The following is a 19,399-nucleotide window of genomic DNA, read 5'->3' on the forward strand; positions in this document are numbered from 1 at the left end:
AGCAGTAGTTTTCATTTTTCTGAAAAGGATGTCAACAATATGCAATTAGTTTTTAAATATAGGCCAAATTTTAGATCAAAATAGGTAGGCAACAATTACACGAATTTTTCACTAAGGTGTTATTTCAATCAGACATACTAGATCTAAGCAAGGTTATAAATACAGTTTTAGCTCCTTTCTCCTAAAAAACTTAATGCAGCCTTCTACTGGTATGTGTGAAACCACTTGCCACTTCAGCTGAAAGTGGCAAACTATGCCTGCCACCACTGTTATATTCTAGGGTCATTGTGCTTGTAATTCTCTCTTTCTCTTTTTAAGCAGTCTTGTAAGATTACTATAATGCCATCATTTTCCTGAACTTCCTTATTGCCTCATTAAAACCATGCACAACTTTTATACTTCTAATACCTACGTTTTCCCAATCTTGTGGGCTAAATCCACAGTAGGCTTCACAACTATCTCAAAGAGAGATGGGATTTTCTTGAATTCACCAGAGGGATCCTGAAAGTTTTCTGCATCTTCCTCAGTAAATGAATACGGCTCTGGTGGGGTTGGCAAAAGCCCAACTCCTGGAGGAGGCTTAGGAAGAGGAACTATGCCTCGTTTCCGAAGTTCCTCCACTTCTTTTTCATCATCATTTTGTGGCTCCTCTTCAGTATTCAGTACCTGAAACACACACAAATTACAACCGGAGTTATAAAAGTTTCTGTTGCATAATATTCTGGATGCTGCTATACAACCCCCTAACTGGGATTCTTTCTGATCTGATCCTGAAGGATCAGGGTAGGTTACAAATCTTTGAAATAGAAAAGTCAAAGCATCCATGGAATTCAAACAAGATTAAAATAACTCACATACTATACCCCAATTAATCTCTCAAACACCATTTTGAAGTGCAGCTCCTAAAAAAAGCCACCTATAAAGACCTAACCAAGTTTTCAGAACATTATGTTCTAACATTTAGATCAATCAGAGTACAGTCCACCATCCAAACTTTTGGCTTCACATCTGCTCACTGCTATGAATGTTCAACTCTTTGGTACGCTGATCTGAACTGAACTGGATGGTGGTTTCTCCCTCAATAGCAACAACTATTTCAGCTAGTTTCAATTAGACCATGACTAAGAAATTAAATGTTGACTTTGGGGAGAATCTTTTCTAACACTGTCAATAGACAACAAGCCCATCCCAGAACCCTTGGATCCTATGATTTCATGGATAGCGTGCAGTGATGTGCACCTTCCAGTTTCTGAAAGACTACACTGCACCAGTATGAGCAGTTAGGAGATTCAAAGAATAATACCTGAAGAGGAAAACTAAAGGGAAAAGGTGATAATGGGTTAAAAGAAAACAGAAAGCTTAAATCAGATGTAACATTTTTACTTCAGTGGGGCTAACATAAAAATGCTCCGACCAAACATGCTTTTCCTCTTTGGGTTCTACCACTAAGGGGGAAAAGTCCAGTCCTGCCAGAAACTGATTGTCCACTTTGCTAACTAGCTGCTACCCATGAAGTGAACAAGAAACCTCTCCCAAAATTTCTGGAGCTTTGCCATTTATCCCCTCCCTCCCCATTTTAAGCAGAGGGTGGAAACATATGGGTAATGCATAAATGCGTAAGCAGTGCTATAAAAAATAAACTGATGGTGAAACAAAGGAGGGGCAAGATCAAATGCTAAGATGGCATTTCGTTTAATGGCATGCACATTTGTGATGTGCAAGCCTTGCAAAGCTGAGGGGCGCCAGGTTCACCCTTCAGCTAAGGATCTTGCTGTAAGCTCCCTTTTTATATGATGTTTGTCTTCATCATGAGATGCTGGTAAAATCTATGAAGCCTAGAATAGCTTTTTCTACATGAAAATATACTACGTTGACAGCTGACACTGTACATCATGTGCAACTGAAATATCGATAAACATGACTGGACTCCTTGGAAAATCAATTTGAAACTGGGTCACCACAGACTTTTCTTAGTTTTGAAAAACAGCTTTTTTGAAATATCAGTTTCATATTAAAGTATGATGTGGTGTATTCTGTTGATACAAAGGAGTATTACTCACCTTATCAAGGAGTTCTTTCGACTCTTTAGTTAGTGGATCATGAGAAAACTTGCACTTGTCACCGTGGTAGCACTTAGCTCCTGTATGATAGAACTTGCAAGGGAACTCATGTGAGCCTGTATTAAGGATTCTAACAAGTATAACACTTTGAGAGTGGGCTTATTGGGCTCCCTAAAGGGAACGCCTCATGACTGTTAATGGAACAGGATGGATCATGCTCAGCTAATGTTTTGGATTCAGATTTTCTGCCTTCTATAAATTTACTCACCTGCTTACCAGCAGAAAACACCTCTTTCCTATTTGGCAAAATTCCTGTTGTGGAAACCTTTTCTCTCCAGTCCTCCATGGGGGTAAAGAGATGTAGCTTCTCTCATGAAGTTAGGCTTTTGCAAACAGCTCTGGCAGTACCTCATTGCTGTTTCCAGCAAAAACCCAACAGGAAGAGAGAACTGACCCTCTCCTTTCTTGCCCATTTTGTTGAGGAAAAATGGAGTAGCCTCTTTCCCTTTCTATTAGGCTTTTGTAGGAGGTGGTGGAAGTGGCAGCAGGTTGCTGCTGAAGCTTTCTGCAAACGTCCAACTTGTAGAAGACAAATCAACCAAAATGGTCAAAGGCCTGGAAACGATGCCTTATGAGGAACGGCTAAGGGAGCTGGGCATGTTTAGCCTGGAGAAGAGGAGGTTAAGGGGTGATATGATAGCCATGTTCAAAGATATAAAAGGATGTCACATAGAGGAGGGAGAAAGGTTGTTTTCTGCTGCTCCAGAGAAGCGGACACGGAGCAATGGATCCAAACTACAAGAAAGAAGATTCCACCTAAACATTAGGAAGAACTTCCTGACAGTAAGAGCTGTTCAACAGTGGAATTTGCTGCCAAGGAGTGTGGTGGAGTCTCCTTCTTTGGAGGTCTTTAAGCAGAGGCTTGACAACCATATGTCAGGAGTGCTCTGATGGTGTTTCCTGCTTGGCAGGGGGTTGGACTCAATGGCCCTTGTAGTCTCTTCCAACTCTATGATTCTATGATCTCTCCTTTCTCCCTAGATCCTGCACCCCTCCAGAGAGGAAAGGAGAAATAGTTTCTCTCCCATCCTGTGTGGCTTTTGAACATAGCACAGGAGTAAGGAAAGGGAAAAATTAGTGGGCATCACAAATAATACGTATAACTTGTAAGCAGAGTCAAAATTTTGGAATCCTGCTCTTTAATTGTAAGCACTGCAATTTTGATGTTTTAACAACAAAGTATAAACACTTACTGTGTATAACGCTTAAGTATAACGCTTACTGTGACATATCAAAGACTATGAACTCCCATCATTTATCACTTTGAAAATATCATTTACATTATATATTTGAGGTCATATTTATATGTATACGTAGACACACACACACTATTAAACAAAATATCTTTAGGATATTATTTGTAAAAGGATATTATGCATGTAAATGCAGTTCTCTCCTTTGGAACAATAACCCTGTATATAAAACTTGCAGATTTCCTTTTTCTTCTCTATTTCTGCATCATGATCAAATTTACACTGGTCTCCCTGTGTACATAAAAGAGGTTATTAGCTCCAAATGTGGAATTATTGTATTTCAAGTTGAATTTTCAATGATAGTATGAGAAAGTTTGATCAAACATAGTTCACTGCTTTTCCTCCCCCCCCCCCCCCAGTGGTGTTGGAGGAAGTTGTTTGTAAGGCAAACCAATCATTAAAAAAGCAGAACATGAAACCATACCTGCACTGACACTAAACAGATGGCAGTTGTTCAGAATTGTATTTATTTCACTCATTTCTATAATACTTTTCAGGACCATAGACTTTTCCCAAAGCGGCTTACAGTAGAAAACCAAAGCAAAATAATAAAACAACACAGCTACCTAAAAAATTAAGATCAATACAATATTGATCTTAAATTAAAAAACAAACAAAAACAAGCAGCAGATGAAAATAGCATGGCTAGACCTCTCACTCCCAGCACAGCATGCTAGCCACCCACAATTAACCAAAAGCTGATTGGAAAAGAAAAATATTTAGGGCTTCTTTGAAAGAAATTAAGGAGGCAGCTGAATGCAGTTTTTGGGGAGGTCATTTCTAAAAACAAGTGACACCACTGGAAAAGCCCTATCACACTTGCCTGCCAGAATGCATTGATAGTTTCTGAATTTTCTCATACGACTGACTGGTAGAAATGTTTAAGCTGCTCTGTTCACAGTGATGCAACTCTGTGCAATAATTTACATCGCTCACTGGAAGATATACTATATACTGTACAATCAAGCTTTTCTATTTCAATAAAAGGAGATCATGGCTGCCATTTAAATATTACACACTTTCAACATTAAATATAAAAGCCTGCACAAAAAATAAAATGACTGAACAAAATACACACATATTTTAAATTTAAATATATTTTTAGTACTTTAAAAATGCTTAACAGTTGGGGTGGGGGCTGATAAATGTGTTGAGCAAACTGGAATAAAACCCACACATTCCCCCTACCCTTTCTAGAAAGAGTACAATTGTATATTCACCTTAATGCATCGTGCCTCTAGGAAATATTTACAGATTTGTTTTCCTTTGTGTTCCACAGTATGCTGATTTATGAATGCCTGACTCATAGTTGGCCATTTCTTAACAGGCTTTATTTCCTGTAAAAACAAGCATCCTGTTTTAATGCATCGTTACCTAAAGTGTCACTGAAGATCCAAAGTTACAGTACTTAAATGATACACTAAAATGATTTAGTCAAGCTTCTCAAAAAGTACAGGGCCAAACAAACAGGTATGGTCACTGACATTCTAGTTATAGTAAATGCTAGGCATAGAGTTGGGCACAGACATTTTGCTTATGAGGAAACAAAGCTGTGAAGAATATGTCATTCTTTGTCTTTAGTGGTGGTGATGGAAGGTGATGGGACTGACAATTCTTTCACTTATTCCCCAAGCTGTACACATTTTACTATTACTGACTGACTTCACTAGACCTAGTTCTCTGTATCATTTTAATTTTGCCAATGTTGCTACCTGCCAACTACTAATATTTATGTTAGTCACATTATTTACCAAACTGCGAAATTGTTACTACGCCTTCCTCCAGCGTAGTACCAGAAGTTCATTCACAGTGCATGTGTCCTTAGGCTGCAATACTGAAGCTACATGATGCACAGCATAGCTGTCAACGTTTCCCTTTTTTAAAGGGAAATTCCCTTATTCCGAATAGGATTCCTCGCAAGAAAAGGGAAAAGTTGACAGCTATGACGCAGAGTAATAATAACTGAAGGGCTGCTTATTCTAAATTAAATACTGTATTTATTCGAGTCTAATGCACCATCGAATCTAATGCGCACCTCAGTTTTCAAAACCTTGAAACCAAAAAAAGTATTTGCTGGCGAATGTAAATGTGCCATTGATTCTAATGTGCACCTTAATTTTTGCAACGTAATTTAGCCAAAAAGGAGAGAATTAGATTCAAGTAAATACGGTATTCTGAATTATCCACATCAAACTAAACAGAAATCCCAAGTTTCAACGTAACTTAACCCACTTCCATTCCACTTACCTCTTCAGGACCTTTATTTATCCCTCTTCCCCTTCCACGGTCTTTGCGTTTCAATTTCTTCTGCATGCCACGCCCTCGGCCAATACCGTAACTATTGCTTGTCTGTGTAGCACCTAAAAACAAAAACATCCAACACATTTCAGCATAAAGATTCTGCCCTGAAAGAAGAATGTACATACATACCACCTGTACTTTTCTGCAGAGTGAAGAGGTCACGTAAGGAATACATGCCAGGTCAGAACTATAGTGTTTTTAAAGGTCATTTCTAAAATTATAAAATAGCATTTTAACTCTAGCTTCCAAAACAGTGAATTTGCAACTTGGCCCCAAAAAGTTTCATCCCAAGCCATTCAATGGAAAATGCTTGTTCTGAACACAATTTCACTGTAAATGCTGTAATTATGCATAGGTGGGTTTCTAACACAAACTAAGCTAGCATTAGACCAATGCCTTACCTTTCTGAATCCCTTTCATTCCTTGCTTTTTCATAGATTCTTTTGAAATTGGAGCATCTAAATCAGCATTTGAAGTTTCTTTAGCTTGTCTATACTGTTTTAATTGGTCAGCAAAATCCTCTTTTTCATCCTCATTGTAGACAAAATCATCACTGTAATTATCATAATCTTTGTTTTTTGATTTTTTAGTATGCTGTGACTTCTGTGAAGGGGTGTATTTTCCTGAAATATGCCCATGCTGGACAAAAGAGAATGAATAATTAGAAAACCATTAGGATATGACCTCTCACTATTTTCTCTACAAAGAAAATGTAACATTTTATTGGTGTTCATGTGTACTTTTCTATCCTGAATCAGGGTTGTTATTTGCAAGTCATTAAATGTGTAGTGCAGTTGCAAATTGAAAACAGATCTGTTCACTTGGCTATGGGTGTTGTGTCTCCAAACTGTAGTAGAGCTTTCTGTCCCCTCAAACCATTGTTCCAGGGAGAGCAACAAATACTGATCCTGAAAGACTCCCTGGTGAAGTGGGTGGATAATATAAATGGTTCACTAAGTTTCTATTTCTTCCAAATCTGTCTGTATTTCACACAAGAGTGGCCAAAGTAGAAATAACTGTTTTTAGCAGAGACTTTGGCACTACCAATTTGCTAAGCCAAGTGTGTATATGCAAATACTGGAGATGGATGAAAGGAGAAGAAGAATTAACAGCTTCTCCTCCCCCGCAGCAGCTCACATACTCTTTTTACAGGTGTTATTCTATAAATAGTTCATTTTGTGGCAAAAGACACATGACTTTAATGAACAAGTTATTTGTATCATTCTGTTGCAATGAGCAATAATAAATAAATAAATAACCATTCTAAGGACATCGTTTTCTCATGCTATAGATTTCAAGTTGTAACAAACACCACAGATCCATGGGCAGAATCAAGACTACCCTGCCAAAAAAGGACACACACAATTGTGTGCCAAGTCAACATAAATTCAACTCCCCGCAAAAGTGAAATTCTGCAATAAGTCAAAATTATGCACATTAACATTTTTAGTATTCAATTTTAGTAGAGTAATTGGAGCACAAAGGAATGGTTTTTTGCAAGATCAACTGTCCTCATTGCTTGCAGAGAAATGTATGAAAACATGCTGAAACATAAGCATATAATACAGTAAGCATTATTTATTTCTCCAATGAGAACTACTAGATTCAAGTGAAAAAAGTCTTACTTATTTTCTGTAGCATGAAGATATTGCAACCCATTTTCTGGCAGTAAGAGTGAAGCAATTCGTATGCCAGTTCCACCCTTTTTCTAGATGTAGAACATCCAATTTGATGACTTCCAGAATTGTGAATAAATTTATGATTGGTAACACTAGGCTAGTAGCAAATTTTTTAGGGTTGAGGAACCTGTGGCCCTACAGATATGGTAAACTAAAACCCTACCATCTTTGATCACCACTCCCCGTGCTGGCTGGGGCTGATAGGAGTTGGTTCCCTGCTCTATGTCTGGAATATTTACCGTATTTTTCGCACCATAGGACGCACTTTTTCCCCTCCAAAAATGAAGGGGAAATGTGTGTGCGTCCTATGGTGCGAATGCAGGCTTTCGCTGAAGCCTGGAGAGTGAGAGAGGTCGGTGCGCACCGACCCCTCACGCTCTCCAGGCTTCGCACACCTCTCTGCAAGCAGCGGGAGCCCAGCGCTGGGCTCCCGCTGCTTGCGGAGACTTGCCTGCATGCCGAAGCCTGCGCGCGCTGAACTCAGCGCGCCCAGGCTTCTCAGACCTCTCCGCAAACAGCGGGAGCGCTCCCGCTGCTTGCGGAGAGTTGCCAGCATGCCGAAGCCTGCGCGCGCTGAGATCAGCGCGCCCAGGCTTCGCGGACCTCTCCGCAAACAGCGGGAGCGCTCCCGCTGCTTGCGGAGAGTTGCCAGCATGCCGAAGCCTGCGCGCGCTGAGATCAGCGCGCCCAGGCTTCGCGGACCTCTCCGCAAACAGCGGGAGCGCTCCCGCTGCTTGCGGAGAGTTGCCAGCATGCCGAAGCCTGCGCGCGCTGAGATCAGCGCGCCCAGGCTTCGCGGACCTCTCCGCAAACAGCGGGAGCGCTCCCGCTGCTTGCGGAGAGTTGCCAGCATGCCGAAGCCTGTGCGCGCTGAGATCAGCGCGCCCAGGCTTCGCGGACCTCTCCGCAAACAGCGGGAGCGCTCCCGCTGCTTGCGGAGAGTTGCCAGCATGCCGAAGCCTGCGCGCACTGAGATCAGCGCGCCCAGGCTTCGCGGACCTCTCCGCAAGCAGTGGGAGCGCTCCCACGGCTTGCAGAGAGCTGCCTGTTTGGGGGCTGGGGTCGGGGGAAGCTCGAGCTTCCCCCGCCCCAGCCCCGCGCCTGGGGGAAAAATAATTTTTCCCCTTTATTTCCCCCCCAAAAAACTGGGTGCGCCCTATGGTGCGAAAAATACAGTATCTCCTTTTTCTGGGTTTCACCTTATGAATTTTCAATTTGAATTGGTTGCAAGCCATATCAAAAACATTTCATGTGATATAAATGATGTTTTGAAGTTAGGCTTCATTCTGCCAGCACCTTTAATTTTAATAATTTTTTATATATTATTTTGGAAGTGTGGAATAAGGATGCACAGTTCACTTATGTATTGTCTCTCTCTACATGATCTTTGGAATGTGTTGATTGTTTTAATGTTTTGTCTGTAATAAAAAAAAATCAAATAAATAAATAAATATCCATATAAGGCTGTGCTACCTTAAACTCCAGATAGTATGAAATTACTACTGGTTTTATAAGTCAAGCGGTAATAAAATTGTTTGCGGTTCTGCATGGACATTTATCTTCTCCCAGAGCAACTGTTAGACTAGTCAAGATAACCATATGCTCCTTCATTCGGGAAGACATGAAGCCAAGAAAAACCCAACAAAGTCCTGTTTTATTCAAATACAGTCATACCTCGGGTTGCGAACGTGATCTGTGCAGGAGGCACGATTGCAACCCGCAGCGCCGTGTCTGCGCACGCACGTGACGCTATTCAGCGCTTCTGCGAATGACGTCATTTTGAGCTTCTGTGCATGCGCCAAAACCCGGAAGTAACCCGTTCCGGTACTTCCAGGTTTGGCGCGGTCCACATCCCAGAAACGTGCAACCCGCAGTGTTCGCAACCTGAGGTATGACTGTAATGGAAGGAGGTTTTGGATGGAAAGCAAGAGCCCTCATAGGGCGAGATCATTTTTACTTCTGGGAGAGATTTACTTCAACAGAGTCACTCATATGTTCTCTTTCCATATGAATCTAAAGGAAGCTTTTGTAACAGAGAACAAAGTGATACTACTCCCCTGTAAGGAATGCCTGTTACTGATCCTTTGAAGAATACTGAAACACTGCACAAAACTCCTACAATGAAAATCTCAATGGCAGTCAAGGCAAAGACATATGCTACTTTAATAATCTCTGGTTCCATTTCTTTGAATAAATATGGCAGAGGCAAAAAAGAAACCCATGGCCCCAGTAAAACTCAAAGTGACACAAATTACTTTTGAAGCTATTGAGATGTAAATGGAAGGCTTTCATATTCGGCCAGAAAAGAGGGAGGATAAAAATTGCTTCATTCTGACTGGAAACTTTACTAACAAGTAACCAGGGAAACTGTTGCCCCCATATCACCAAAAAATGGTAACAAGCCAGGAAATCAGCATGATATATAACTTTGGATGGAACAAACATTTTGAAAGCTGTACCTGAATGAATGAAGACTCATAATCTCTGTAGAAACCAGATCCTTTCTTATGGGATCTTTCTGTTCGTTCGGCATCAGAATCAATGCTATAGTCAGAACTGTCATTGCTAGAGGGGGAATTATGCTGAAAAACAAGAATGATTTCATTTGTATAATGCAGGCATATGAACTATCGCATTTTTTGCTCTATAAGACTCACTTTTTCCCTCCTAAAAGTAAGGGGAAATGTGTGTGCGTCTTATGGAGCGAATGCAGGCTGTGCAGCTATCCCAGAAGCCAGAACAGCAAGAGGGATTGCTGCTTTCACTGCGCAGTGATCCCTCTTGCTGTTCTGGCTTCTGAGATTCAGAATATTTTTTTTCTTGTTTTTCTCCTCCAAAAACTAGGTGCGTCTTGTGGTCTGGTGCGTCTTATAGAGCGAAAAATACGGTGTGTGTGTGTGTATATATATATATATATATATTGTATTTAAAATGCTACAGTAAAGTCAATTGGAAGAGAAGCAGATTGTGGGGAAGTGGCATACAATTCAAATCCCCATGAGGGCTAATTTATTACCAATATTACTTAAGGTAGCTTGTACTTTAGCTGTATGCCCTAGAGCATCTCATGAACCTCAAGCACAGGCAAACATTGCAATGCATTATTTGGCACACTTCTCAGCTCACATGTGGTGTGAGGAATGTTGGACACAGCAAATAATGATTTAGTAGGCCAATACTCTTGGCACATTATAATCTGTACATAACCAGTTGGTGCTCACTTGTTACAGGGCCTTACTGGTGGTGGTTCCCATTTGCAGAGTGCCCTCCCTGGTGAGGTGTGCCTTGCTCTCTCATTATTGACTTTCAGGAGAAACTTTAAAATATGTTTGTTTACTCAGGCATTTGATGACTGTACATAATGGTCATGTCAACTGTAAAATTAAAAATTGTGACGCTATGTGATTGTTTTAAAATTTTCTTAAATTGTTTTAGTGTTTTAAATGTTTTTATTCTATTTAAATTGTACTGTTTAAATATTTTCGATGTTTGCCACTCTAGACATGGCAAATAGAATACAAATTTAATAAATAAACAATATTTCTTAACTTATTTTAACACTACTTTGAGTAAAGGAAAAATGATTACTAGAGTTGCAAAGAATATTGACTAACAATTCTAACCTTGTGTTTATCTCGTCTTCTCCTTTTTGACTTTTTCTTATCTTTTTCTTTTTTGCGTTTCTTGCGGGATTTTCTATGGGTTTTTTCATTTTTCTGTTTATCTTCAACCTTTGCATCTTGTTCTTCCTTATCCTCTTCAAATCCAGCATCATCTATTTCACCATCTTCGAGTTCACCATCCTCTCTGTTTTATAAAGTCACAATAGTTTAGATTCAATATGAATTAGAATTTTTTTAAAAGGGGTTATAGTTGACAGTAATAGTACAATCATCTCCCATGCTTATTTGTCCAACAACCACAACAATTACATAACATCTACACACGCTCACCCTATAGTATCTAATATTGTTTGCATTTTAAGAAACAGCGGCATGCAAGGATTACATTGCTTCAGTTTACTACCTTAAAATTATAGGCAGTTTAATGAATACTAAAATCACTTTTGATTTTGAAGTTCCCAAAGCTCACCACTATGAAATGCATAAAAACATAAATCTAAAAACTATTAATACATTAATAAATAAACCAAGACATGAAAAGCTGACAAAACCAATAAAGCAGCTAAATCTATTACAAAGCAATTAAAAAACATTAATTAATTGCCCAGGTGAATATAGTACTTCTGAACTAAATGATGCTAGTGTAGATGCTTACTTCACTTGCTTAGTGAAGTGAGGCCTCATCCTGACTTACTTATGAAGGGCCCCTGGAAAAGAGGGTTCTATTGCATATCTTAACTATCAGGCAGGTTCATATGGGAAACACTGTCTGGTATTGATTTACTATGATAACACTGATCACATGTGACAGCAATGTTATTTAGTTTGGTTGTGAAAATATACGATATACAATTTAAAATAATAACATATACAATTTGTTAGGAAGAAAAATCTTAACTGCACTTAATACAGAGCATGGAAATCTATTTTCTAAGTCCTGTACTTCTAGCCTTGCACAAGTAATTATTTTCTGGTTAATTTACTTTACAGGGTTATTGCAAGTGTAAATGAATTTCATAATTGAAATGCACTTTGTACTATAGAAATAATGAACTATGCAAGAACAGTGATGTTACGTTAAGTGGTGTAGGACATCAGTTAAAAAGGAAGGCTCTCTTAATAAAGTACTGAAGTTAAACTCTTCTCAAAATAGGCTACTTGTGTTTGAAGGAAAACTAAAACAAAGCACATCTCACAAATTTAGTATGATCTCTTAATTTATTTATTTTTAATGTCTACCTTAAGGTTAACAGCTGCTGATCAGTGAGGTGTAGGAGGGATGGATTTAACCCTGGATTAAGGTGTATGTGACTATGCTTAATATTATTATTATTAACTGAATTTATATACCGCCCTATACCTGGAGGTCTCAGGTTACAGAACAAAATCAGAATATAAAACCACTACAGTATATAATCAAAATAAAAACAACAGCCCAATAACACCCCCAACCCCCCCCCCCACATTTTAAAAGGGCATAGGATGAATCCCAGTTGCTGGAAGCCACAGGAAGGGAAAGTATCCTTGTGCACGGATCCTGCTCTTAGGGTCTCCCATGGGGACATCTGGCTGGACACTGTGAAAGCTAAGGAGGCTGGGTGGGGTGGGCCACTGGCCTGGCCCTGCAGGAGGCTCTTCTTATGTACCAGAATGCCTCACAGCATGAACAGGGTGAGATTCCTCTGCCATAGTGAATAACAGCATGATTGCAATTTGCCTCTGGGTAGATTTGTCAATGATTGATAAAAGAAATCAAAGCATTTATTTCAGGCTCTGGTAAAATCTACAAAGACCAACTACATATATGCCCAGAAAAAAATAATGAACAGAGAAATCTCAACCAACTTTAAGTATAACAGGACATACAGGCAACCATTTGTTCAGTACATTGGCTGGGGTAGAGAGAACTCAATTATCGCTGTATCAAAGGCCTCTGATCAAGTTTATTCAAACAGCAGATGAAGTGGTTAATTTGTTTCTGGACAGTACCACCTCAAGCTGCTATTGTTCAGCTTTTTCATGAAATGTTACTTGAAAAAACTTTGTCTACATTTCAACAATTGGGAAATGCTGACTAGGTATGTTGCAAAAGCCAACTACAACTCTTGGGGAAACAATTCTTTTGGGCATCTTGTACTGCCAGAGCTATGGCAAATAGTTAAAAAGTACTTGAGAGATGTAGGGATGCAGGTGGCGCTGTGGGTTAAACCACAGAGCCTAGGGCTTGCTGATCAGAAGGTTGGCGGTTCAAAGCCTCGTGATGGGGTGAGCTCCCGTTGCTCTGTCCCAGCTCCTGCCAACCTAGCAGTTCGAAAGCACGTCAAAGTGCAAGTAGATAAATAGTTACCGCTCCGGCAGGAAGGTAAACAGCGTTTCCGTGCGCTGCTCTGGTTCGCCAGAAGCGGCTTAGTCATGCTGGCCACATGACCTGAAAGCTGTACGCCGCCTCCCTCAGCCAATAAAGCGAGATGAGCACCGCAACCCCAGAGTCGGACTAGACCTAATGGTCAGGGGTCCCTTTACCTTTTACTTGAGAGATGTACCATAGTTGCTCAACATTGCATGCCTTAACACTGATCCCGCCCCCAAATCATCTAAGTACACACACACAACTTGATAATCTTGTGCTCAGTGAAAAACACAAAATTAAATTCAACAAAGGCAGTGTATTGTATTAGACATAAACAAGGACTATACACACAAGAAAGTCTCCTCCTTTGGAGAGTTCCAGCATTTGGATACCAGGGGTGGTCTCAATACTGAAGGTTTAAATTAGATGACTTGTGTGGCATCTACTAATATATGCAATGTGCCATAAACATATCTTTAGTTTAATACAGTGGTACCTCTGGTTATGTACTTAATTTGTTCTGGAGGTCCATTCTTAACCTGAAACTGTTCTTAACCTGAGGTACCACTTTAGCTAATGGGGCCTCCCGCTGCCGCCGCGCCACCAGAGCACTATTTCTGTTCTCATCCTGAAGCAAAGTTCTTAAGCCTAGGTACTATTTCTGGGTTAGCGGAGTCTGTAACCTGATGCGTATGTAACCCGAGGTACCACTGTAATCAAATGTTTATCAAAGTTAGTCTCAGGAATGTGGGTTGGTGTAATTTTGTAACTATTAACATTCCACCATCTTAGTTATGCAGAAACTGCATTTGAAATATGCACTTTTGCCATATACAGTGGTAGCTTGGTTTAAGGACAGCTTAATTTATGACCAACTTGGATTAAGAATGCTGCAAGCCTAGAAGTAGGTGTTTTGGTTTGTGAACTTTGCCTTGGAAGCAGAACATGTTTCGCTTCCTGTTGAGTGTGTTCCATTTGTAAATTGAGTCCCCTGCTGCTATGGGAAAGCACGCCTTGGTTTAAGAACGCTTTGGTTTAAGAACGGACTTTCAGAACGGATTAAGTTCGTAAACCAAGGTACCACTGTACATACCTTTAGTTTTAAAACATATCTGAAGGGCCAAACTAGTTTAGCATGAACAGCATCATGATATATTTTGATCCTCCAGTAACAGTAAACCTTACACTCTTATTCTGAGAAAAAGGATTCGATTTTTTAAAAACCTCTCCAAAATTTATCTAATTGTTCTTTTTCTAAACTGACCTGTTTAGAAGTGGGAGCTTTTAATATGGTTTTCATTCTTGCAACTGAGATGCAAGAATTTACTTGCTTCCCTGTTAACTAAACTCCACAGATCTACAAATCTAGTATAGTCAAGTTAAAATTTAATGTGAGATGAAAAAGATAACCCTTTAAATATGCAGTTAAAATGTGTTCATTAATGCAAGGGGGGGGGGAATCTAAGAGCACAAAATGAGAAAACAGCTCTATTAGTATTTTCTTAATGTGAAGCAAGGGTATTCATCATGGTGCTCTCTATATGTTTGGACAACAACTATCTCCAGCCAGCATGGTCAATGATCAGGGATTATGGCAGTTGTATTCCAAAGCATTCAGAAGACACCATGTTGGCTACCACTGATGTGATCAATGCTTATAAATTAGATTAATCTAGCTATAAACAGAAAGAGATCTGGCTCTTGTATACAGTGGAATCTAATTCTGTCCAACAGTGCTGTGTTAAGTTATATTGAAAAGAGAAAACTATAAGGTTTAACTCTGATATAGATTAAGAATAGTACTACTGGTGTACAATAACAAGTTCATAGGCACCAAGTGTTCCCATTTAACTATATATTATTTATTCTAGCAAATTCTAAGACTCCAACACTCAACATTTCAAACACCCTCCTTTTCTGTCTGCTGTACATAGTAAGTTACACTCAGCGCAATAAGTGGGGCAGTAAAACGGGCAGTTGGGCCTCCAAGGACTAGGATGGAAACATCTGCTAAACATTTGCAGAGTTCCTTGCCCCAGATGTCTTATGTCAAAACAAAACAAAATATATCTTCAATTCAAAAGTAGCAGCCCTATCTCTATTTGCTTTAAAGTATGGCACGAAAGAACTAAGGATTCCCATTGTATTTTAAATTTCTCCATGTAGACTTTCCCTCTTGTTTTGCAACTTAACTGTTTCTGAGATTCTGCAGAAAGAGTATCTGCTACTGTTGCAAAACAAGGAATCACAACCCCCGTGTTTCTTGTTTTTCCAACAACAATTCAGGGAATCCCAATATTAAAATTATCTACCTATAAAAAGGTCTAATTTATTATTGGGAGTTAGAAAGAAACATAAAAAATTCAGAGATTTGACAGGCTAGCAGGGGAATTAGTTCATTAGGAGCTGCAATTTCCGCAAAGCGATACAAATTTACAGGCTTTGGCTGTGCTTAAACTACTTAGTACAATTCCAATGTATCTCAGAAGATTTGCTAGTCAATAGATTTGAGGGTCACCTGCTTTTCTGACATACGTTTTGTTTTTAAATGTCTACGAGAACACATTGCATGATGTAGTAATCTTTGATTTCCCCTTATTAGTTCCCCTTTCAAAAGAGTAATATCTCTTAAGAACTCCTAGGATGATTAGCTCCAGGTCTATTAATAATTCAGTAATGTGCAAGCCTTTCCTTTAACTAATATTTGCTGGACAACTCATGCTGCATTTATGACTATGTTAAAAGTAACAATACTGCACCAGGTAGTATCCTTTGCAGTACAAACTGTTTCATGAACATTTTAAACTGCTACAGCTATGAAGGACTGCTGATATGTAGATCTGAGATACAAGGCCCAGTCCGATTCACTGTAGCTCTGTCCAAGTCATTTTAATTGCCATTTTGTCTCTGTATCCTGGCTTATAAAAGATGAAAGCAGTATACAACCTACAATGCTACTACATGAAATAGGGGTTATGTTATGTTTTTTTTACCACTTTGATAAACCAGTATTGTACATGGTTGTTGGGGAATGTGGACCATTGGTAGGCTTGCTGTTATGGGGGGATACAATTACAAACGGTGTTCTAAGGAACAAGATTTGAATACATGTTGGTGAATGACAGATCAATAATTTCAGAGAGGTTCCCCCTTTTTTTAGCCAACTGAGAAGAGCCAGATCTTATGAAAACAAGAGGCTGGAGAAAACAGAGCAAGGCACAAGACCTCAACCAGGAAAAAAAAAACCCTCTGGTGTCTTGGCTCAAAGGGATTGAAAGGTGGAAAAGATAAAATCCAACAGAACTTCACCTGCACAAAGAGAGATCCAGTTAAATGTGTAAGGTGTAAACATTTACATGTAGCTCCATGTATAAAGGGGGGAGGGGAGAGAAACACACTCTTTGATTTCAAATGGCAGTAAGGGATATACGGGAGGATAAGAACAACAGTGACATTATACAGACACCCAATGTAAAGTGCATTTTATGAAAAGATGGGATTTTTTAAAAAGATAATGAAATGTGAGGGGGGGGGGGAATGCATGCAAAATGCACCTTGAAGAGACAAAAAAAAAAAACCCTCCTCAAAAGACATCCTTGTTCCTGTATTAAGAACACCCCCCTCCTCCCTCAGGCTGAAGGTGACTCCCCTCCCCAGTACAATGTTACATACATTTTAAATTTTAAAAAAAACCCCACCTAGGTACATTTAAGACAATATCATTATCATTATCATCATCATTATTACCACGACCATCATCTCACATTCTTAGTTATTATCACCATTGAGAAGCGGAGAGAAAGAAAAAAGAGAGAGAGAGAGAGAGAGAGAAGAACGTTACTCGACCTTTCGTCCCCTGCATGTTGCCTGTCAGAGTCGGGCATGTTTTGGTCAAGAACTGGGTTTGGGGGCTTGGAGAACAGGCTTTCAAAGGCCATTGTGCTGGCTCTGGCTGTGTGTGCAGGGAGGAGGAGGAAGGAGGAGGAGGAGGAGGAAGGCAGGACACTGCTGCCCGTGGTGGGGCGTTGGGAGAGGAAAGAGGAGGGAGGAGGAGACACTAGGCACACACACACACAACACACACACACAAATATACGCAGAAGCGGCGGCGGCGGCCGGAGGAGGACCGCGTGGGGGGTCCCCCCCCACCTCAGCAAGAAGCAGCGAAGATTTCCACTCACGGTTTTTTACTGAGTGACGGGAAGGGTGGGCACGGGGACACACGCAAACACACACGCGCGCGCAGCCCCCAGAAAAGGGCGCTTTTAACGGTCGCTCTGGGCCGGGCGAGGCTGGCCACAAATTTCAAAAATTAAAATTAAAATAAAGGGGGGGGGTTTAACAACAGGCAACACACACACACCACAGGAAGAGGAGGGGGTGGTGGGTCGGTCGTTGAGGGCGGAGGGGACGGGGAAGAGGCGCCGTTGGCCGCAAAGGATGAGGAGAAGGAGGAGGAGGCTGGTCTGGTTATGTCTTCCTTACAAACATGGCGCCCGGTCGCTTTGCCACAGAGAAAAGAGCGAGACGGGGAAGAGAGCGCGTGGGAAGAGAAATGGCGCGCGGCGGAACGGGGTGGTGGGGAGGGGAGCGGGTGGGGGAGGAGGTGGGACGCGCTCACAAAATGGCGCCGAGCAGAGGAGGAGGAGCAGGAGGTGGCGGCGGGAAAGGGGAGGGGAGGGGGGAAGGGCCAGCGGAGCTTCTCTGTTGGCGCCTCACGGGTCGCCTGCGATCGAGGCGAGGGCTTGGCCGCGCGCTCTGCTGAGCCCCGCCGCTGTCGTCATCGCCTAGCTTTAGCGGGGGGGCTTCCCTCCTCAGCATTGGCCCGCGAGGGTAGACGGGGAGGCGTCCATTGGGTGGGCTTGCTGCCTATCCAGGGCGCGTTCGAAATGCAAAAGAGCGGAAAGCCCCTCTCTTTCGCGCGCGCGTGTGCGTCGCGCAACCGCTCCTGTTATTTATAAAACGGGCGCGCGTCCGCTTCTCTCGCCGTCTCCTGCTTTCCTAAGCGCAGAGATGCGGGGCGGGGGGGGGGGGGCGTTGTGTGTGTGGTTTTTTGTGTTTGTGTGTATGTATATATACACACACACACAGTATCCTATACGTGTGTATTATGTGTACCGCTTGATTGAGCGGCTAATAAATCGCCTCCTTTATTTCACTGGGATCGAGGGTGGCATCCAGCCAAGTTTTACTCGAGAGTACGCCCATTGAAATTAACGAGCATGACTCAGGTTCATTAATTTCAATACGTCTGAGTAAAACTTTTGGCTGCCAACCTTGCTCCCCTAAAAATCTCTAAATATTGGCTCGTTATCAACCTTTATAAAATTATTTTAGAAATGGCCAAATAGCTCCTTAGATGTGCTTTAAATGGATGGCATGGATCTTTCCAGTGCATATACAGCCTCCGGCTGAATTCAGAGACATTCGCTTTCCAGATCCCAGTTGGGAATGGCTGTTAAGGGAAAGGACCTGCAGAAAACTTTAGATTAGAATATCACTTCCTCAAGACTTTTGAAGCAAAGGTTGTGAGCTTGAAACTCAGCAGAAAGCCACTTGAACATTATGCAAATATATGCAGCACTGAGGAGGTTCTGCATCTACAAGTTTTAAAATGTATGCAATACATTTATTTTCAATTTTTTCTTAGTCACAAATATATTCTTTCTTTGGCGATCACTCGTAGCCATGTAAGATTGTCTTCCATGAATATGGTCTTAACAGCGTGTCTGTAGTCACAAATATATTACCATATAGTTACAATATGCCTAGCAGACTTGCTTTCTCGTGTACCACCTGCCATGCACAACCAGTTACATTGCCCTTTTGACTATCTGAATTCCTAACAGAAAAGTTTAACCTGAATGTTTTTAAACAGCACAAGCTAAGTCTGTGTGAATTAACTTTAATAAAACATCCTGTTATACGGTTGCTACTTTGCTTGTAAATATATGTCAGTTTCTGGTATTTACTATTAAAATGAAGAAAACAATAAAACCAAGGAACATAAAATCAAATGTATGTCTTTTGCTGTCTTTTAAGCTGTTGTCACCCACAAGGGGTCCTTGAGAGG

The 19,399-nt window shown here is 40.8% G+C and overlaps 1 protein-coding gene across 1 annotated transcript in view; it reads right to left on the reverse strand.

Annotated features, from left to right (window-relative positions):
* The window catches only part of ZC3H6 (zinc finger CCCH-type containing 6), a 24,316-nt gene extending 6,014 nt beyond the window's left edge, over positions 1-18,302 (reverse strand). The window contains exons 1-9 of the mRNA XM_083604904.1: positions 17,173-18,302; positions 10,977-11,160; positions 9,813-9,935; positions 6,076-6,313; positions 5,621-5,733; positions 4,594-4,710; positions 3,493-3,604; positions 2,061-2,170; positions 413-666 (exon numbers count right to left, since the gene is read on the reverse strand). Of these exons, the coding sequence (XP_083461030.1) occupies positions 413-666; positions 2,061-2,170; positions 3,493-3,604; positions 4,594-4,710; positions 5,621-5,733; positions 6,076-6,313; positions 9,813-9,935; positions 10,977-11,160; positions 17,173-17,264 (1,343 nt within the window). The 5' untranslated portion in view covers positions 17,265-18,302. The remainder of the gene's footprint in view (positions 1-412; positions 667-2,060; positions 2,171-3,492; positions 3,605-4,593; positions 4,711-5,620; positions 5,734-6,075; positions 6,314-9,812; positions 9,936-10,976; positions 11,161-17,172) is intronic.
* Between the last annotated feature and the right edge of the window lie 1,097 nt (positions 18,303-19,399).

Source organism: Podarcis filfolensis (assembly GCF_964270895.1).
Source record: "Podarcis filfolensis genome assembly, chromosome: 3".
Lineage (NCBI taxonomy): Eukaryota > Metazoa > Chordata > Lepidosauria > Squamata > Lacertidae > Podarcis > Podarcis filfolensis.